Raw genomic sequence first — 18,798 nt, 5'->3', positions numbered from 1 at the left:
GCTTTTGAAAGTCGGTGAGATGCTTGACGAGTAAGCTTCGGGTAAGGCGAGCAGAAATTTCGCCAATTATTAAGAAAGGTAAAATAAGAAAATCGTAAACGCACGCACAAGTATATTTCAAAATTATGCAAAGATGTCATTATGAGCTACAAGGACCATATTGGATCAAGGGAGATGTTCGGGTCAAAGGTTAACTAACTTATTGGGCTAGGTTCACTAGCATACCCGTATGTTGGGTGTCCAAAGTAAATTTTGGACTCTAACCTTACACTATTCTTGGGCCCAAGGCCCAAGCCCAAACTATTTCCAAAATTCTTTGGTCAAACAAAGGTCACGAAAAATTATTCCGTCAAAAAGTGATGTTCGGAATTTCACGGGGTCTACACGCCAAGCACAATCCAGAAACCAGAATTGATCGACCAACAACCTACAACGGATCGACTCTACGCCGGCCGGAATTCAAGCCGCTACACTCCGGACTACGACCCAGAAGCCCAGATCAGAGCAATCCGATAGAAGCCTCTCAGCTCGAATCCACTAACATGACCGCAACCCCGCCGACCACAACCCCTCCGACACCACCGAGCTGAACACGACCAGTCTTGCCGCGACTGCATTGCTTTGTTTTTGTTTCTTTTTCTTTAATTTCAAAGTCAAAAATGATTTGCTTTCCTTTTCATACATTAGTTCTTCATGAAAAACATCAAAATGAGCATACATATTGTAAGCAATCCAGACCCAAAAAAAAAAAAAAACATATTGTAAGCAAAACAATTTTCATTAATATTGATGCTTAAAGTGCATAACAACATCCCAAGTATTTCTATTCATAAAATGTCGAAATGAGACAAAAGTTCTAAATCTATAACAGTTCATAAATATCTAGAACTAATTCACTAGAAACATAAAGAAGGTGAGCCTTTGCCAATACTTCATATCCGGTTTGTCCTACATTTCTCCTTCACTGCAGCTTTTAGATTGCTCCTTCGCATGCTAATTTAGATTGCTCCTTTCATTCCTACACTCCTAAGCATCACAAACAAAGACTATCAATTAATTAGCTGAACCAAAGTTCTCTCAACAAAATCAAAAACAAAACAATGGTTGAGAATCCACTATCATGAACCTCTGTTGTGTAAATAAACCAGTCAAAACAAAACACAACACAAGCAAGAACAAACCAAAGTAGAAGAGCAAACTATACAGTCCTACCGGTATCATTTTCTCCTAACAGAGCACTAACGATGTAAACAATACTAACAATAATTTCATACTACACAATAATGATGTAAACAATACTAACAGAGTAGAAGAGCAAGCCTAACCTTCAATTTTCTCCTTTACACACCCCACCTGTTTCGCATGCTTCTCATGAATCAGGTAAACCACCTCATAGTAGCACACTACACAACAAGGAAAACAGTAAGTTGTAACACTATCCAACCCCCTTAAGAACCAAATACTTACCCTATGCCCTATACAGAAACATAGAGACAAATTACCTATCATCTCACATAAATTTGTGCACATTATGCAGATTTAAAGTGCTAAAAATATCATTTACGATGTATTCAATTTCATTAGTCCCTGGCTGTGAAATCTCACTTAAAATCTCAAGAAGAAAAAAAAAAAAAAACAGATAAGGAAAGAGAACTGCATAGGAAACAATCTTACTTCTCTGATGGCACATGCATGGTCTTCTTCATCTTTGTTCATTTTGCCACGAGAAAACTCCAGCTTGATCCTTTCCATACCATCACAAGCATGCACTTTCAATTGGACAAACAAAATGAACATATAAGCACAGGATGAAATGAAAATCATACTTTCCATGTAAACTCATATCGCTCACTGTTCACCACAACACATAACAAGATCTTAGCATATCAAATTATCAACTACTCATCAAATTTAGTATTATCAAATGATTTGCAACAATTGAAATATAGTTTTGAGAAAAAAGTTCTTGCAAAAAATTGGAGGTCAAGAATCACTGACAAAAAAACCTCACCCTTTCATAGGTTTCATCCAAAATGATCGCTCCAGCTACAGGAACGTTAACCTTTGTAAGAAGTGAAGTTCTTAAATATGTCGTCTATATGGGCAACATAAGGTTTAAGAACATCACAGCTATTAAATACTGCATAATATGAAGGAAAATCTGAATACACTAAAGAATTTATTTGAATTACCAAAACTGAAAGTGGGATATTGTATAATGACGTACATACTAAAGTATAACAAAAGCAACAATCTAGGAAAATTGGCCAAAGTCATGCCCTGTGCAGAACGAGACTAACATCGAAGCTATAGATGTGTACATGTTAAACCCAACAAGAGCTTCTGGAACCATTCTTCTTTTATCTTTGCTTGGTTGAGTTTCTTTGGGATTTTGCCTGGTATTGACATTTGTTTGGAGTATGGTGAACCAATACATTCATGACCTGATTTGCCCATATACGTCTCTTTCTTTTCTTAGATTTTCTTAATCCTCCAAATTCCTAGATGCAATTCAATTGAAGTATTGAACACATGGTTAGGGAGACTCACTGCGGCCATGAGTTTCTAACTTTCTATTAAATTTCTTTATGTTAGAAAAGGCAGCGTGGGTTTGAAAAGTGATGTAGCTTGATAAAAGTTTCCACATCTAACTAGATGAGGCAAGATGGATCATTTTTAGTTGGGAATGAAACATAATTGAACAAACTGAAAATGGGTACAATACAAAGTTTGACACTGACCACATTGCAGACTGTTTAACAAGCCTTCATCATAAGCTTGAAAGTTATAACGAATGAGAAATAGAGGAGGGGAACGAATAATTTTACATCTCCCTTTCCCTCGGGTTGGTTTGCACCTGCAAAGAGACATAAAAAAAGGATGTTAACATTCATAACAAAAGAAAGTTATACAGCAAATAGCCCTTATTCATAATTCAATATAACTAATTTAAGAACTTCAGAGCTAGCAAATCTCCCTATATTCCTTATATAGCATCTATTGATCGTGACCTCATTCAGAAGTTGATGCTCCTGTGGTGCCCTATGGAAAAATTTGGCTCATCAATCGAGGTATATGCGCTCATCTCTTCAGTATCAAGCATATCATAATGTATATCACTGAAAACATAGTAACGCATATATGGAGCAATGCATCAGTAACAGCTGCTGTACTTAAAATTAATAATTGGTTGATCATTGTTCTCTTAAATCCAGAACATTGACCAACAACTAATTTTTTCAGAAGAAACAGGAATTTCAATGAAAAACAGATCAGAGTAATAGCGAACAAGAAGTCCTCAGAGCCTAAAATTTCAAAACAAGTAGAAACACCAGAAACTCAGAACTATAATAACTACACTAATCATATAACTGCAGCTTTCCAAACTAGAAAGGGAGTAATTTCTAGATTATAAAGTGACCAACTCCCTGAGAGCAGACCAGAAACAAACTCAATCCCAGAGCTCACCAGAACTACGAACTCAAGTTTTATTTATTTGCACTCTCAACCTTTCTTCAGTCGTTACAACAGTAGATTACTACAGTAAAAAGTCAGATACTCCATCTTGTCTAGTTGTCACATCAGGAACCATTCTGCATTTGCAGCATGTCTTTTAGGACTGAAATGTCTCAAAGTTTTCAGCGTTTGCTGATCATGCATCAACCCTTTTGGATCATTTCCTTAACAACCCTCAAAGCTTCATCTATACTGTTAACTTTTACAAAGTTATTGTCCAAGGTTGTACAGGAAGCAATATCAGGAACATGACCCTTCAACACCATAAAACTAATGACCTTCTTTGCCTTGTCACTTTTTCCACGCAAACAATAATCATGAAGCAGCATGTTGAATGTGATCTTGCTAACCTCCATACCATATTGAAATGTTGCCTCAACTGCTTTGCGAGCGTCTTCTGTCATCCCTTCTTTGCAGAGAGTATCGAAAAGTGCTGTCAAAGTTATCATATTAGGTAAGATGCCCAGACCAACCATTTCATCATACAACCTTGTGGCTTCACCCCATTGTGATGTCTTGCACATGCCATAAATAAGACAGTTGTAAGTGATAACGTCAGGACTTAGACCTCTTTCAGCCATTAGCTGTAAAACAGTGAGGGCGTCCTTGGTCCTTCTCTCCTTGCAAAGAGCATCTATTAAAGAGTTGAAGGTTACAACATTTGGTGGGACTCCTTCATCCATCATTCTATTAAGCAAGCCTGTTGCTTCTCTCCATTGGCCAGAACGGCACAATCCACGAACTAGACAGTTGTAAGTGATCACGTCAGGACTTGGACCTCTTTGAGTCATTAGCTGTAAAACAGTGAGTGCATCCTTGGTCCGTCTATCCTTGCAAAGAGCATCTATTAAAGAGTTGAAGGTTACAACATCCGGCGGGATTCCTTCATCCATCATTCTATTAAGCAAGCGTGTTGCCTCTCTCCATTGGCAAGTAAGGCACAATCCATAAATTAGACAGCTGTAAGTGATAACGTTAGGACTTAGACCTCTTTGAGTCATTAGCTGTAAAACAGTGAGGGCGTCCTTGGTCCTTCTCTCCTTGCAAAGAGCATCTATTACAGAGGTTAAGGTTACAACATCTGGTGAGACTCCTTCATCCATCATTCTATCAAGCAAGCTTGTTGCCTCTCTCCACTTGCTAGAAAGGCATAATCCATGAATTAAGGAGTTGTAGGTGAAAAGATTAGGCTTTACACCTCTACGGATCATTTCTTCGAAAAGATTAAGTGCCTCTGATGTCTTCCCTCTCTTGCATAAAGCATCCAACACAGCATTGAATGTAAAAACATCAGGCAAGGTTCCAAATTCAATCATACTTTTAAATAACTGTACAGCTTTTTCCCATTGACCAGACTTGCATGAAGCAGAAATTAAGGAGGTAAAAGTGACAACAGTAGGCTTTATGCCTTTGCTAGTCATCTTTTCTAACACAGAAACTGCTTCTTGTATTCTTTTTTCCCTGCAGTGACTGTTGATTAGGATATTATATGTATATACATTTGGTGGAATTCCACTCTCAGCCATGAAAGACAAGAATCTTTGGGCCTTTTCCCTCTTACCTGACTGGCAAAGTGCATGTATTAGGGTGTTGAAGGTGGCAACATTAGGGGCGGTTCCTTGATCCTTCATTGTTTCGAACAGAGCGAGTACTTTATCCCAATAACCCACATTGCATAACCCATGAAACAATGATTTGTAAGTGATGGCATTTGGTACAACACTTCTGTTGATCATATCATGTAACAGGGTCAAAGCCTCATCTAGCCGTCTTTCTTTACAAAGGCTGTCAATGATTGGATTGTAACAATCTAGGCCGGGCTTAAACCTTCCATTTCCATACATGTGCTCAAGTATCTCCATCCCATCAGTACCCTTCCCAGCTTTGCATAACTCATTAATTATAATACCATAAGTGAATTTATCCCATTCGTGGTGTTCCATTTTCCAGAACAGGTCCACTGCTGCAGCCAGAGAGCTGTTCTTGCAAAGCCCACGAACCAAAAGATTTAGAGAATAAGCCTCAGGCTGAAAACCATGTTTAAGAGCAATTACTAAAGCAGAGAGAGCCAAATCCGCTCGATTCAGACGACACAAGCAATTAATGACAACATTCATCGTACTATCATCAGGTTGGAAGTGAGCAATACCCATCAACTGTTTATACATAGAAACCACAGTGGAATACTGCTTCAACTTGTACACTGCCCCCTAACAAACCATTAAAAGCCTTAGCGGAGGGAATGGGTTTCATTTTAACCATGGAATTGAAGTAATCTACGGCTTCATCTAATCCAACACCACCAGATTCACAACGTTTTTCTACCGTGTCTTCCAAAGCATTACTCATCATCTGCTTGCACATGGAAAAAACAGTGGAATATTGCTTCATCTTGGATGGTGCCCCAAACAAACAATTGAAGGCGCAAATGGGTTTCATTTGAACCATGGAACTGAAGTAACCCAGTGCCTTCATCTAACCTAAGACAAACAGATTTACAAGGAATTTCTACCAAATCCTCGAAATCAGTGGCAAAAGAAGAGCAAAAGTGGGTTCTGACAGACCCAAAAAGAGAATGGAGAGGAAAGCTTACATTTTCAGACAAGTGCTTGGGCTCTTTCAGCGAGAGTTGTAGAGAACAGCCTCGCCTTCAAAGGCAGCAAGCAATTCACGACTGAGAAATTGGGATGGGATTGGAATTACTGGTGGTTATTCGAGTGAAGTTACTTTTATTTATTTATTATTTTTTAATTCAAAGAATGAAGTTTCTTTTAATTTTTTTTGAAAATCTTTAAATCAAAAATATAAATCTGTTGTCATAAAAAAAATATATAAATCTGTTTTAAAAAGTTAACAAAAGCTGTGTAATATTTTGATAAAAAAAAAAAAGGCTGTGTAGTCTAGCTTCGTCTACGGTACTTGAATTGATGCACATGCCCCTTGCATGCGAGATGTCTCTGGTATAGAGAATGTCTCCATATGAGTTTTAATCACTCAAGCAAGCTTTCTGTCAATTTGAACCTGAGACTAAAATAATATGGTTTCAAGTTGTAACAATGTTACTTGAATTAATGTTGACATTATCCGGTAAGGATTAAAATATCAATTTATACAAATTTATCAGAATTCAAACTTTAAAAAAAGGAAGATATCAAAAATATTGAGGATATATTGAAGATATTTTGGAAAAATCTTTTTTTTTTAAAAAAAAAAAATTTCAATTTATTAGTTATCTCTACTACTATAATTGGAGGCGTTTTTTTGGTGTCAAAGGCTTCACCAATTTTTTAAAATTCCTAAATTGCCCACTACAGATATAAAGTTCAGAAAAATAAAAGATATGAAGAGGGTTATTACTGTAAAAGACCAGAAAGATGAAAGAAGATATAAATACGGAACTACAGAATTGTGCCGCAGAGAAAATAAAAAGAAAAAAGAAAAAACGGATCGCTCGCAGGTAATATGATCATTGCGACGATGTGCGTGAACAATATTATCATCTTGATTACCACACTCGCTAGTTTACCTGACAAGTAGATAACAGTTCAGCAATTATGAGTGAACAATCTGTCTTGTATGGTTCGTAGCAATTATGATATGACAAGTAGATAACAGTTCAGCAATTTTTCTTTCTAATTTGATCAACAAAAATATTCTTTTGCATATGTAGAATTAAGAGTTTTGATAGTAATATAGTTTTATTTTTTAAGGAAGAATTTCAGAACATTGAGAATTTGTCACCAAACTTCCCCAAAGAATTCTTCCGTAACGACTTAAAAGAAAATTAGATGAGCAAAAAATGGACTCCAATTGAGTTAAAGGGGGCTGCATCAATGCCATATTGAAACGGAAGGGAAATTTGAGAATTCCGCATCCATTACTTTAAGTACTAAATATTTCTCATAGAATTTTTATGGAGCCTGTTTCTTCAATGTTTAAATAATTTAATACATGAAAATCATAGGTGTTGAACAACAAGATTGGGCTTATCACCAAAGTACAACACATTCTGAAAGAGAGAGTCAAAGAGCACGATGGCGAACAAATCAAAGCACTTGGCGGGCTTCAATGAGTTCAGAACAACGTGATGAGTATTTAGCACGACGACGAGCTAATTATCATTATCATCGCGGGCTAACATCAAATCATGAGCATAATATCCAAGTTCCAACTAGAATCCGCTTAAGCCATATAAGACAAATAGCACGGTCGAATAGGTCACAAGTGCCTGATAATGGAGCGAATCAAGACGATATGAACAATGGTGATCATATAGCAGTCAATGAAGGTACAAATGGCAAACATCAATGTATTCTTCACTATTGTTTCAATAATAAGCACAGTACCTGATTTTTTTTTTTTTTTTTCATAACAGGAACCTCTGAAAATCGCAGAATGCTCTTGAGCCATATAAGGCAACTAGCATGGTCAAATAGGTCGCAGGTGCCTGTTAATGGAGTTAACCAAAATGCTACGAACAATGAGGATCATGTTGTACTTAGTGAAGGTAACAAATTCAGAACATCAATATGTTCGTATATATATTGTTTTAGTAACTAGCACAATTACTAACATTGATTTTTTATTATTTTTAACAGAAATCTCAGAATATGTCATTCCTCAAAATAACATGCCCTATAACAGCGGTGTTGTGCCAGTACGTCTCAGAACTAGAGGTCGCAGACCTCATAATTCTGCTCGGAATTTTCATGAGAATATTGGAGTCACAAAATATCATTTACCGGCACCAACAATATGTCCACATTGTCATGCGCGCCTGTTCTATCACGAGAGCAAAGATATGTGTTGTCTGAATGGGAAAACTGTAATTCCTCCAGTTCAATCTCCTCCAGAAATGGCAGAGTTATTTTCTGCTGAAACTCCACAAGGAGCCCATTTTAGGCAGAATATCCGTGCCTATAACCATGTATTTTCATTCACGTTAATGGGTGTTCATGTCGATCAAAATCTAGCGACCGGTGGTGGCACATTCACTTTTCGTGCTCAATGATCCATATATCATAAGATAGGAACTCTTTTACCAAATGGGGATAATAGACCAAGATTTCTACAATTGTATATATATGACACAGACCATGAAGTACAAAATCGTATGTTAGAGAATGAAACATTGCATAGAGATGTGGTTGAAACTATACAAGAAATCTTGAATCGACACAATCCATTTGTGCGGACACTTCATCACCTAGCACAATGCCAAGATTTGGAAACTTGCAGACTCATCATTAGAGAGCAACCTGCAAACCAACGTCAGTATAGTTTGCCTTCAGAGTCTCAAGTTGCTGCAGTAATAGTGGGTGCAGATGATGTAGAAAATCTTAGAGGTCGTGATATTGTGGTACAGACAAGGCAGGGTCAACTTTTAAATGTCCAAGATTGTGCGGGCTACTATGATCCTTTACAGTATCCATTGCTTTTACCTTATGGCACATATGGATGGGATGTGAATAGTCGGAATAATAATGGTAAAAAATTGACGTGTCGTGACTATTACGCGTATATTTTGCAGGTTAATAAACTATTGTGAATAAATATATATAATACATTATTTTTTAACATCGTGCTAATTGGTAAATTTATCATTTCAGATTCGTCCACATGAGGAATCAATTTTACTCCGAGGAGGCCGCCTGTTACAACAATATGTCGTCGATAATTATGTGAAAATTGAAACACAAAAGCTACGATGGATTTGTGGTAATCAAGATACCCTGCGACGTGAACTTTATAATGGACTCCAAGACTCACTTAATGTCGGTGAAAACAATGCGGGTATGAACTTTATTATTATTATTATTATTATTATTATTATATAACTGTAAACATAAATGTTAATTTTATTATACTTAAAAAACAAGTATTTAACCCCACTTTACAATACCAAAACAGGTAATATTGGTCGCAGAACTATTTTGCCCTCCTCATTTATTGGTAGTCCACGTGATATGCACCAAAGATACCAAGATGCAATGGCTTTGGTTCAAAAATACGGGAAGCCAGATATTTTTCTCACAATGACATGCAACCCGAATTGGGAAGAAATAAAGGCAGAGTTATTACCGGGTCAAGTGGCACAAGATCGCCCAGATTTATGTACTCGGATTTTTCGCGCCAAATTAGAAGAGCTGAAGGAAGATGTTATCAAAAAAGGGGTTTTGGGTACTGTTGTTGCACATGTTTATGTCATCGAATTTCAAAAACGTGGTTTCCCACATGTTCATATGCTTCTCATGTTAAATGACGATGATAAGTTGAATAACCCGGATGATTATGACAAAATTGTTCGAGCTGAAATACCAAGTCAAGATAAAGAGCCGGAGTTGTACAATGCAGTATTGAGGCACATGATACATGGTCCATGTGGAGTACATAAGCGAAATGTCCCACGTATGAAGCGTGGTAGTTGTAAACAAGGTTATCCAAGCCATTTTCAGCCAACATATTTTAAGGGAATGACTCTTAATGTTCATCCAAATGCGGAATCTGATTTCAATGAAAACAGACAAGTAGATAACAGTTCAGCAATGATCATATTGTACTGGCAATACAACTTCTGGTTTTCTTATTCTTATTCTTATTTTTTGCTATTTTTTTTTTTATTCTCCATCTATTAGGCGGTTCATGTATTTTATAAGATTGTGATTCAAATAGCATGTATAGCACTGCACCTAGCTAGCAACCTTGCTTACATATTTAGTTTTCCATATTTGTACCCATTGTCATTTCTAGGTTTCAAATATTCTTTTCTTAAATATTCTGTTCATTTGTTTTTATTCAGACGTATTTGATGCTCTTTATTATTATTATTTTTTTAATGTTTCCTTCTTTTGTTTCAAACAGCCAAGAGTGAGTGGAATCATGTTCAGTTTGAATGAAAATTTGATTTGAGGAGTAATCAGCCATTGGTAATATCTCTGTTTCACTTCTGTTAATATATACAATCTGTTCGATCTTACTGTTTTCGGATATCATTATGAACCCTCAATGAAATTTGTGCATTTCAGACTCTCCCTTTTGTGTTGCATATTCCTGATCATTGGTTCCAGATCACTTTTTCTTTCGGTTTGCTCAGGTATGTTTGGCTCTCCTCCTTTCTTTCGATGGTTTTTGCATATTACATGATTATCCATTGTCATCGCATTTTATTTTTTTAATTTCTTTAATTTTTCCTCAGTACTCCGTACTTCATCTCAATTGGCTTTGTTTGGGTGTGTGCAGTTGTTCTTCTTCTACTTAAAAGGGATAGTGGGCCGAGAAGTGACCGTGGAGCTCAAGAACGACCTTGCGATTAGGGGTACTCTTCAATCTGTCAATCAGTGTGCCTCAATTCTCTTTGCTAATTTACTCTTTCTTACGTGCCAGTGTGATGTACGTATTCTCACTTTTAGTGCCTTGCTTAAGAACACAGGGGTCATATTTGTTATTTCAATCTGACCAAGAAGAGATTGGGATATAGTGTTTAACAGTTGCATTTTCTAATCCCAATATCTATGCATGCATGTTTTTTATATTTGGTTACCTCTTAGTGATTGTTCATTTCATGTGTATGATGTACCACCATCATTGCATAATTTGATGCTTAGAAGGGGTTGGTCTCTTTCATTATGAAATGTTATTGTAGTATGCTGCTTCTTTTTAATTTCTTTTGTTCCAGGCTGCTTACTGTTTTCGAATATCATTATGGCCTCAATGAAATTTGTGCATTTCAGACTCTCACTTTTGTGTTGCATTTTATTTTGTTTTATATTTGTTTGATATTTTTTCATTGGGTACTGCAACGTGTGGGATTTCCTTGCTTTCTTTCTTTCTTTCTTTCTTTCCTTTTGTTGTTTTATAAATATATTTACAGACACATACCATTACACTTTGCATTGCTTCTATAGTAATCATGATGATTATGATGATTGATATTTGATGAAACTAAAGCTCTTCGCGTTGTCAGGTAAAAGAAAACCTTTGTTAAAATTCTTACATAGCATACAGTAAATAAATGGGTTGGTGTTGATACTGCTCCGCTCTGTTAAAATTCTATATACATGTTGTAATCATGTATCTCTGGATTCAAGTTTGTTTTGGTTTGGTTGAACTTATATGGACCTCATTGAAGAAAAACGCTCACAAGATGTTTTTTTTTATTTTTTATTTTTTATAGAAATACACCCCCAACGACTAATGGACAAAATGGAGCAGCCACGTGCCCGAGATCGACAACAGCGACAACCAATGAGTTCTTCACAACGACAAACATATTTGGCACGACGACGTGCAATAGCTCAAGGAAAGCGTCCAATGGTGGAAACTAGCTCAAGCAACATAACAAAACAAGCTGCAGGTACTTTATCATCGCATAAATAAGAAGAAAAACTTACATATATTTTGATTGCATTTTTTTTTAAGTTTATTACAATCTTTGATTTTGTGTAATTCTTTTTATTTGTAGGAAAGGTACGAAATAGGTGCCCTCAACAAAAGAAAAAATTCCAAAGAGACGAGGGCTTTAGGAGACGTGTTTCTGTGTTTTCATCTGGTTGGCGGATGGGACAATCAGTAAAAATGAACACCGCTTATCTTAGTGAGCTAATTTTGAAAGAGTGGAAGAAAAAGAAGCATGCACAGTATGTAATCTTAAAAGTTGTATTTTTTTTCCTTTTAGGTATAATAATTTACTTAATTGTCACCATTTGAAATTCTTACCGTTGGCGATACAAAAACGCACGTAGAGATTTGATGACACAAGATATTTATCAAATTAAACGAACTTGGAGAAAAGTTTTGCGCATTAGGTATTCATTATGATCTATAGTTTGATCATTTTATTGCATTCAATAGTCCTAACAAATTATTTGTGTTTTTTTCAAAAAAAAAAAAAATTGAATATGGATGAGCAGGAGGCGAAAACATCGTGAACAGAACAACTTTTTAGCTAAGGTATTTAAATTTCAATTCTGATGCTTAAGAGCAAGTTGCATGATATTGGACCATTATGAGGCCTCCTCACAATAATTATGTGTTCATTCTAACAGTTCTACATCAAGCGTTTTGAGGAGTTCAAGCATAATATAAAGGTGATTATACAATAAGTTGATTCATATGCTATACTTGGACAAATCATAGAATTAAGAACTTAATTTTTTTTTTTTCACTACAGAACTCTTCCAATAATTGGAGCATGGGTGTTGCAATAAGGAAATTATCTAATTTCATGGTACGTACTTAACTTAATAGATACCTTCAATTGAATCATAGACACTATCTTATGTTTTGTTATTTTTCCTACTCTAAATTTGTAGTTTGAGCAACGACGGTTGACAAATGGATGGCTGAGATGGAGTTGATTGGAGCATGTGGACTTTATTGAACAAATATGTATATAGCCATGTATAGAAGTTTCTTTTTAAATAAGTATGTTTTTATTTTGTGGTAGTTAACCAATTCCAATAATAAGTACACTTAAATGTGCGACGCCCTGGCCTCCCATTACGTTTTGGCTATTAAAATTATACATATTTGTATATATCAATGCATATTTTTGTATACGGTTTTATGTTTTTTACTAATGAATTGCTAAATGCATATACACTATAGTATAATATTTGCATAAGAAAGAGTTAGGTAATTAATGTGCAACACGGAAATTAAATTGCACTCTTGAGCTAAATTTGGCACACGCATAGTAAGAGAGCGACAGTGTGCTTATGTTAAATGTATTTTTTAAAAACAAAATTCGCACGCGCGAGCGCGGCCCTTCCGCACGCGCATGGCGCGTGCAGGAAGGCTAGTATATAATAAATGTCAACTTCATCTACATCTAAAAAGAGACTTTAGGTGGTTGAAAATACGCTCGTTGGTTTACCAAAGTACAATAATCGGACCAAGACAAATTGTAGTGATCGATGAACATAATTGTCATAGATCTCTTTAGAGTTGCCGACTGTTTCTTTTATAAAAGAATAGCAAGGATAAATTTTACTAGATAACTGGTCATGTATTTCTCCACATTCATTATATCTATAAGCGTTATAGCCAAATTGATTTTTGCCTTCATGAGATTCATTTAAGGTCACAATTCACTCTGCAGCTAAACTGATAGAATCAAAACTTAAGGCGACTGAAGCAACATTAGATGGAGTACTTTGATTGTCTGAAACCTCATGTAATTGAGGGGATTTCTTCTTACCCGGATTTCTCTTAAAGGAATTAATTCTCACTCAGATTCGCCTTGAGGAGATTTCTCTTTAGTCTTTACCCAGATTTCTCTTATCCAGATTCCCCTTGAGGGAATTACTCCTCACCCATATTCGTCTTGAGGGAATTTCTCCTCACAGTGATTCGCCTTAAAAAAATATCTTGCCTTGAGGGGATTTCTCCTCACATAGATTCCCCTTGAGAGGATTTCGGCTCACCCAAATTCGACTTGAGATGTTTCACCTCATCCAGATTCACTTTGAGAGAATTTCGCCTCACCCCAAATCCGCCTTAAGAGGCTTTTCACCTCATCCAGATTCACTTTGAGGAAAGTTTGCCTCACTCAAATCCGCCTTGAGAGATTTCACCTCGAGGCATTTTTCCTAAATAGGTTGTGTTGCCTCTCTATTAAGCAATTTCCTGACTAAAAAATCGTTCTTAAATTTTACGCTCTACATAAGCTCCATATTCCATAATGTATGTTTCTCTATGAATGCTCGAGTAACTTTTTTTCTCTCTTCTTAAATTTTATTTTTTATTCATTTTTATCGAGATATATCGTAAATATCTAATATTTCGGAAATATTTAACAATATCAGAGATATTTCGCAGAAACAGAGAAGAATAAGATATTTTTTTCACTATTATATATTGGTCTCTCTAAAAAAGGATATACCTGAGGAGATATATCAAAGATTCTGCAGATATAATCCTTAGTCCCATTCTTATAATTGATCTTCTTTTTTTTCCTCCTTTAGCAAAAGTATTTCTGTACACGAAACATGAAGCAGAAACAGGAAAAAAGCTAAAGCAGGCAAATAAAAAAATAAAAAAAAACAATAAACCATCGAAAAAAAAAACAAAAGTAAGCAACAAACTAGCACTACCCCAACTTCACAACATAGCCACATCAGAGAGTGGGAGCAGCAACATCAGATATTAAAATTCACATGTGGGAAGGGGAAGGATTGGTATACCAATCCCCAGGACACACCCTACGGGAAGCCAAAGCAGCTACAAAATCAGCCGCTGCATTTACTTTTCTGCTAGTCCACTGCCAGCTAACACGATTTAAATTGCGAGCAGATACACGAAATCTAGAAACCAAGGAAGTTGTCTTCCAGTCAACCGTATGTAAAGGGTTTTAGAAAAGCTGAAACAAGGGCAAGACAATCAGATTCCAGCACAAAAGAAGAGAGAGAGAGAGAAGTTGCCACCATAACAGAGTCGTGGAGACTCAAAAGATGCACTAGCACAGCGGCTACCAGTCGAGTGCCAAGCAAGGACGGCAATACCACATCACAAAGAAGTAGAATCCCATGCATGCTGCGTAGTATTAATCTTGATTGAGACCGGCGTAGGAGTCGTCCAATGTGTAGAAGCAATGGAGGTGAGATATGACAATGGATGGCAATTGATAGGTGACAATTCCATACATTTTAAGCTTTGAAAGCTCTTATTGCATTAAATTTCAATTGACATGCATTAAGATGGAACCAAGAGATCTGTAGCATAATGACCCTTCCCCTTTGTTCCACTATTTCTGCAACGAAATACATATCAGAACCCACACATCTTTAAATGAATCGATCGTTAACCATTATACATTCTAAATGTCGAAAAACCAAAAGCCTGAAATCTTAAGACGACAAAGAATTATGAGAAAAAGCCTTTTCAAAACCAATGAACAGCAAAAACCATGAAACCAATACAGTCCGAACAAATAATACAAAATCAATACCAAGAAAGAACTAACCAATATCAAGCAAAGAAAGCATTATGTTCTTCAAAAAACCAAAGAAAAGAAGTCATTACTATATTGAAGTAATTTTGGGTTTTTGTGTTTCTATTTTAAGTACACCAATTAACCTCTTCTGGAAATACAAATACAAATACACCAATCATACAAATACAAAGACGCGGTCCACAAATCCTATATAGGGAACCCAGTTCACTAACCTGGCAAATACATATCACAAATCCAATCCAAAATTTCAACTTATTTGTGGGGTAGATCCATAGATGTGCTCTTCTGTTAGAGTTGCCCACCAAATTAACAAATTAACAAAGAAACACAAACACACAACCGATGCAAAAAGGATGAATCGCTCCTTAAAGGAATCTATTGATTCTCTCCTCAAATTTGATAAGAAGTTAGTCTATGATGCTCGAGCATGTACTTGATTTGAGTGCCTAGCTAAAGAAAAACACAGGAGGTACATTACACTCGGTGAATTAAAGATAATATCACTATCTGATGCGCTATACTTCTAAAACAAAATAAAAAATCCTTCCACATCAACACATGTACAGGTCCCAACATCTCCACACAAAAAAAACTTTGAGAACGAACGTAAAAGGCAAGTGTAGTTGCTTTCCATATACATAACAAATTAACATATAAACGCTGAGAACAACAAATACGCAGAGTTTTAATTACCATCTCAAAAGGGAAGGTGACTATCCATGGCTGGACAATTACATTACTGTGAGATCAAATTCCAAGCCATAACCTAAATCTTGTGTTTAGCAAAATGAGCAAAAACTTCTAGTCAATTCTTTTATTTGCGTGATCATTACAAAATCATTCCTTACAAATACAGAAGGAAAAACTTTAGCAACTCTCGACTAATACAATGAACAATAAACTTATTTCCTGACCTTTTTAATTATCTCATTGAGATTCACTCTGCATATGCAGCATGTCTTTTAGGACTGGAACTTCTCAAAGTTTTCAGCGTTTGCAGATCAGGCATCAATCCCTTTTGGATCATTTCCTTAACAAGCCTCAAAGCTTCATATATTCTGTTAGCTTTTATATAGCTATTGACCAAGGTTGTATAGGAAGCCATATCAGGAATATGACCCTTCAACACCATAAAACTAAAGACCTTCTCTGCCTTGTCAATTTTTCCACGCAAACAATAATCATGAAGTAGCATGTTGAATGAGATCTTGCTAACCTCCATACCATATTGAAATCTTTCTTTAAATGCTTTGCGAGCCTCTTCTGTCATCCCTTCTTTGGAGAGAGCATCAAACAGTTCTGTCAAAGTTACTATATTGGGCAAGATGCCCAGACCTACCATTTCATCAAACAACCTTGTCGCTTCACCCCATTGTGATGTATTGCACATGCCATAAATTAGACAGCTGTAAGTGATACGGTCAGGATTTAGATCTCTTTGAGTCATTTCCTGTAAAACAGTGAGGGCGTCCTTGGTCCTTCTCTTCTTGCAAAGAGCATCTATTACAGAGTTAAAGGTTACAACATCTGGTGGGACTTCTTCATCCTTCATTCTATTAAGCAAGCTTGTTGCCCCTCTCCATTGGCCAGAAAGGCACAATCCATGAAGTAATGAATTGTAGGTGACAAGATTAGGTTTTACACCTCTATGGATCATTTGTTCCACAAGATTAAGTGCCTCTGTTGTTTTTCCTCCCTTGCATAAAGCATCCAACACAGCATTGAATGTAACAATATTGGGCAAGATTCCACATTCAATCATACTTTTAAATAACTGTACAGCCTTTTCCCATTGACCAGACTTGCAATGACTGCTGATTAGGGCATTGTAGGTATACACATCTGGTGAAATTCCACTCTCAACCATGCAAGACAGGAATCTTTGGGCCTTTTCCCACTTCCCTGATTGGCAAAGTCCGTATATTAGGGTGGTGAAGGTGACAACATCGGGGGCAATTCCTTGATCCTTCATTGTTTCAAACAGAGCGAGAACTTTATCCCAATCACCCATATTGCATAATCCACGAATTAATGAATTATAAGTGTAGGCATCTGGTACTACACTTCTGCTGATCATATCTTCAAATAGGGTCAAGGCCTGCTTGATATTTCTTTCTTTACAAAGGCTGTCAATGATTGGATTGTAGCAATCCGAATTCGGCTTAAACCTACCATTACCATACATCTGCTCAAGTATCTTGATTGCATTAGTAGTCTTCCCAGCTTTGCATAACCCATTAATTACGATACCATAAGTGACCACATCACATGTGTATCCCTTATCTTCCATTTTCTGGACCAGCTCCACTGCTTCGGCAAGACAGCTATTCTTGCAAAGCCCATGAAGCAAAGGATTTAGAGAATAAGCACCAAGTTGAAAACCATGTTTAAGAGCAATTCCTAAAGCAGAGAAACCCAAGTCCACCCGATTCAGACGACACAAGCAATTAATGATAATACTTATTGTACAAACATCAGGTTGGAAGTGAGCAGTACTCATCAGCTGCTTACACATAGAAACAACAGTGGAGTAATGCTTCATCTTGGAGAGTGCCCCAAACAAACCATTAAAAGCCCTGATGGAGGGGATGGGTTTCATTTGAATCATGGAATTGAAGTAACCCAATGCTTCATCTAACCTAAGACAACCAGATTTATAACGAATGTCTACCAATTCCTCAAAATTAGTGGCGTCAATGTGAGAATGATAGACAGCAAAAGAAGAGCGATACTGGGTTCTGACAGACCCAAAAAGAGAATGGAAAGGAGGCTTACATTTGTAGAGAAGCGCTGGGGCTCTTACAGAGACAATTGTAGAGAACATCCTCGCCTTCAAAGGCATCGTGGGACTCTCTCAAGCTCTCAGCTAAAGTGGCAGAGATCACCCTCACTCTCTGGAAAGCAATTCATATGCAGCGTTCGACTAAGAAATCTCCAACCTTCAGTCAAAAGCTAAAGCCATTCTACAAAGCTTAGCCATTTTAACAAAGCAAATGCCTCAGGGGTTAATTTGACTACAGTTTCTAGTGGATTGGAGATGCTGCATTTGAACTGGAAAAGCCGAAATGACTTTTTGACACTAGGTGTTGAGGGTGTCCTCAACAATAACTTACCTTATTACTGCAAATTACTGCAAGCCCATTTTCATTTTGTAGCTTCAGTTGTGGTCCTAGACTTATGCTGGACAGCTGTTATGTTTGGATTGTTGCTGGTGCAGCCACCTAGCTATATATTTTGTTATCTCAGCCATTTCTGGCATGATATGAATGAGAGATGTTCTAGTCAATTTTCTTCTGCATTTCAATTTCCTTTTCTTTTCACTGTGTGCT

General features: G+C 36.6%; 2 protein-coding genes, 2 long non-coding RNA genes and 1 pseudogene across 4 annotated transcripts; 3 read left to right on the top strand and 2 right to left on the bottom strand.

Annotated features, from left to right (window-relative positions):
* Positions 1–759: 759 nt before the first annotated feature.
* Positions 760–6,406, bottom strand: LOC133709450 (pentatricopeptide repeat-containing protein At1g63080, mitochondrial-like; annotated as a pseudogene).
* Positions 6,407–8,629: 2,223 nt separating this feature from the next.
* Positions 8,630–10,325, top strand: LOC133711415 (uncharacterized). Its single transcript, XM_062137546.1, has 4 exons — positions 8,630–9,046; positions 9,126–9,309; positions 9,427–10,072; positions 10,316–10,325. The coding sequence occupies exons 1-4, from the start codon at positions 8,630–8,632 to the stop codon at positions 10,323–10,325; spliced, it is 1,257 nt and encodes a 418-aa protein (XP_061993530.1).
* Positions 10,326–10,375: 50 nt separating this feature from the next.
* On the top strand, positions 10,376–12,219 carry LOC133707838 (uncharacterized). Its single transcript, XR_009845323.1, has 5 exons — positions 10,376–10,442; positions 10,542–10,609; positions 10,756–10,831; positions 11,690–11,869; positions 11,978–12,219. It is a non-coding gene; the product is annotated as an uncharacterized LOC133707838 (long non-coding RNA).
* Positions 12,220–12,359: 140 nt separating this feature from the next.
* On the top strand, positions 12,360–13,070 carry LOC133708353 (uncharacterized). The gene is made up of 4 exons (XR_009845767.1): positions 12,360–12,465; positions 12,561–12,602; positions 12,686–12,742; positions 12,828–13,070. It is a non-coding gene; the product is annotated as an uncharacterized LOC133708353 (long non-coding RNA).
* A 1,444-nt stretch (positions 13,071–14,514) lies between these two features.
* LOC133712156 (pentatricopeptide repeat-containing protein At5g16640, mitochondrial-like) lies at positions 14,515–18,588 on the bottom strand. The gene is made up of 2 exons (XM_062138240.1): positions 16,384–18,588; positions 14,515–15,265 (listed from the first exon to the last, which is right to left on the bottom strand). Exon 1 carries the CDS (start codon positions 18,309–18,311, stop codon positions 16,407–16,409), a length of 1,905 nt encoding a protein of 634 aa, XP_061994224.1. The 5' UTR covers positions 18,312–18,588; the 3' UTR covers positions 14,515–15,265; positions 16,384–16,406.
* Between the last annotated feature and the right edge of the window lie 210 nt (positions 18,589–18,798).

Source organism: Rosa rugosa, chromosome 5 (genome assembly GCF_958449725.1).
Source record: "Rosa rugosa chromosome 5, drRosRugo1.1, whole genome shotgun sequence".
NCBI classification, from domain to species: Eukaryota; Viridiplantae; Streptophyta; class Magnoliopsida; order Rosales; family Rosaceae; genus Rosa; species Rosa rugosa.
Note: the sequence above shows the minus strand (reverse complement) of the source record. Positions and strands in the feature narration are given on the sequence as shown.

Bases quoted from the DNA above. Each gene is read 5' to 3' on its own strand.
- LOC133711415 (XM_062137546.1), top strand. From the start codon at position 8,630: ATGTTAGAGAATGAAACATTGCATAGAGATGTGGTTGAAACTATACAA. The intron at 9,047-9,125 runs GTTAATAAACTA...TTATCATTTCAG, and splicing joins ATTACGCGTATATTTTGCAG to ATTCGTCCACATGAGGAATC. The intron at 9,310-9,426 runs GTATGAACTTTA...ATACCAAAACAG, and splicing joins TGTCGGTGAAAACAATGCGG to GTAATATTGGTCGCAGAACT.
- LOC133712156 (XM_062138240.1), bottom strand. From the start codon at position 18,311: ATGCCTTTGAAGGCGAGGATGTTCTCTACAATTGTCTCTGTAAGAGCC.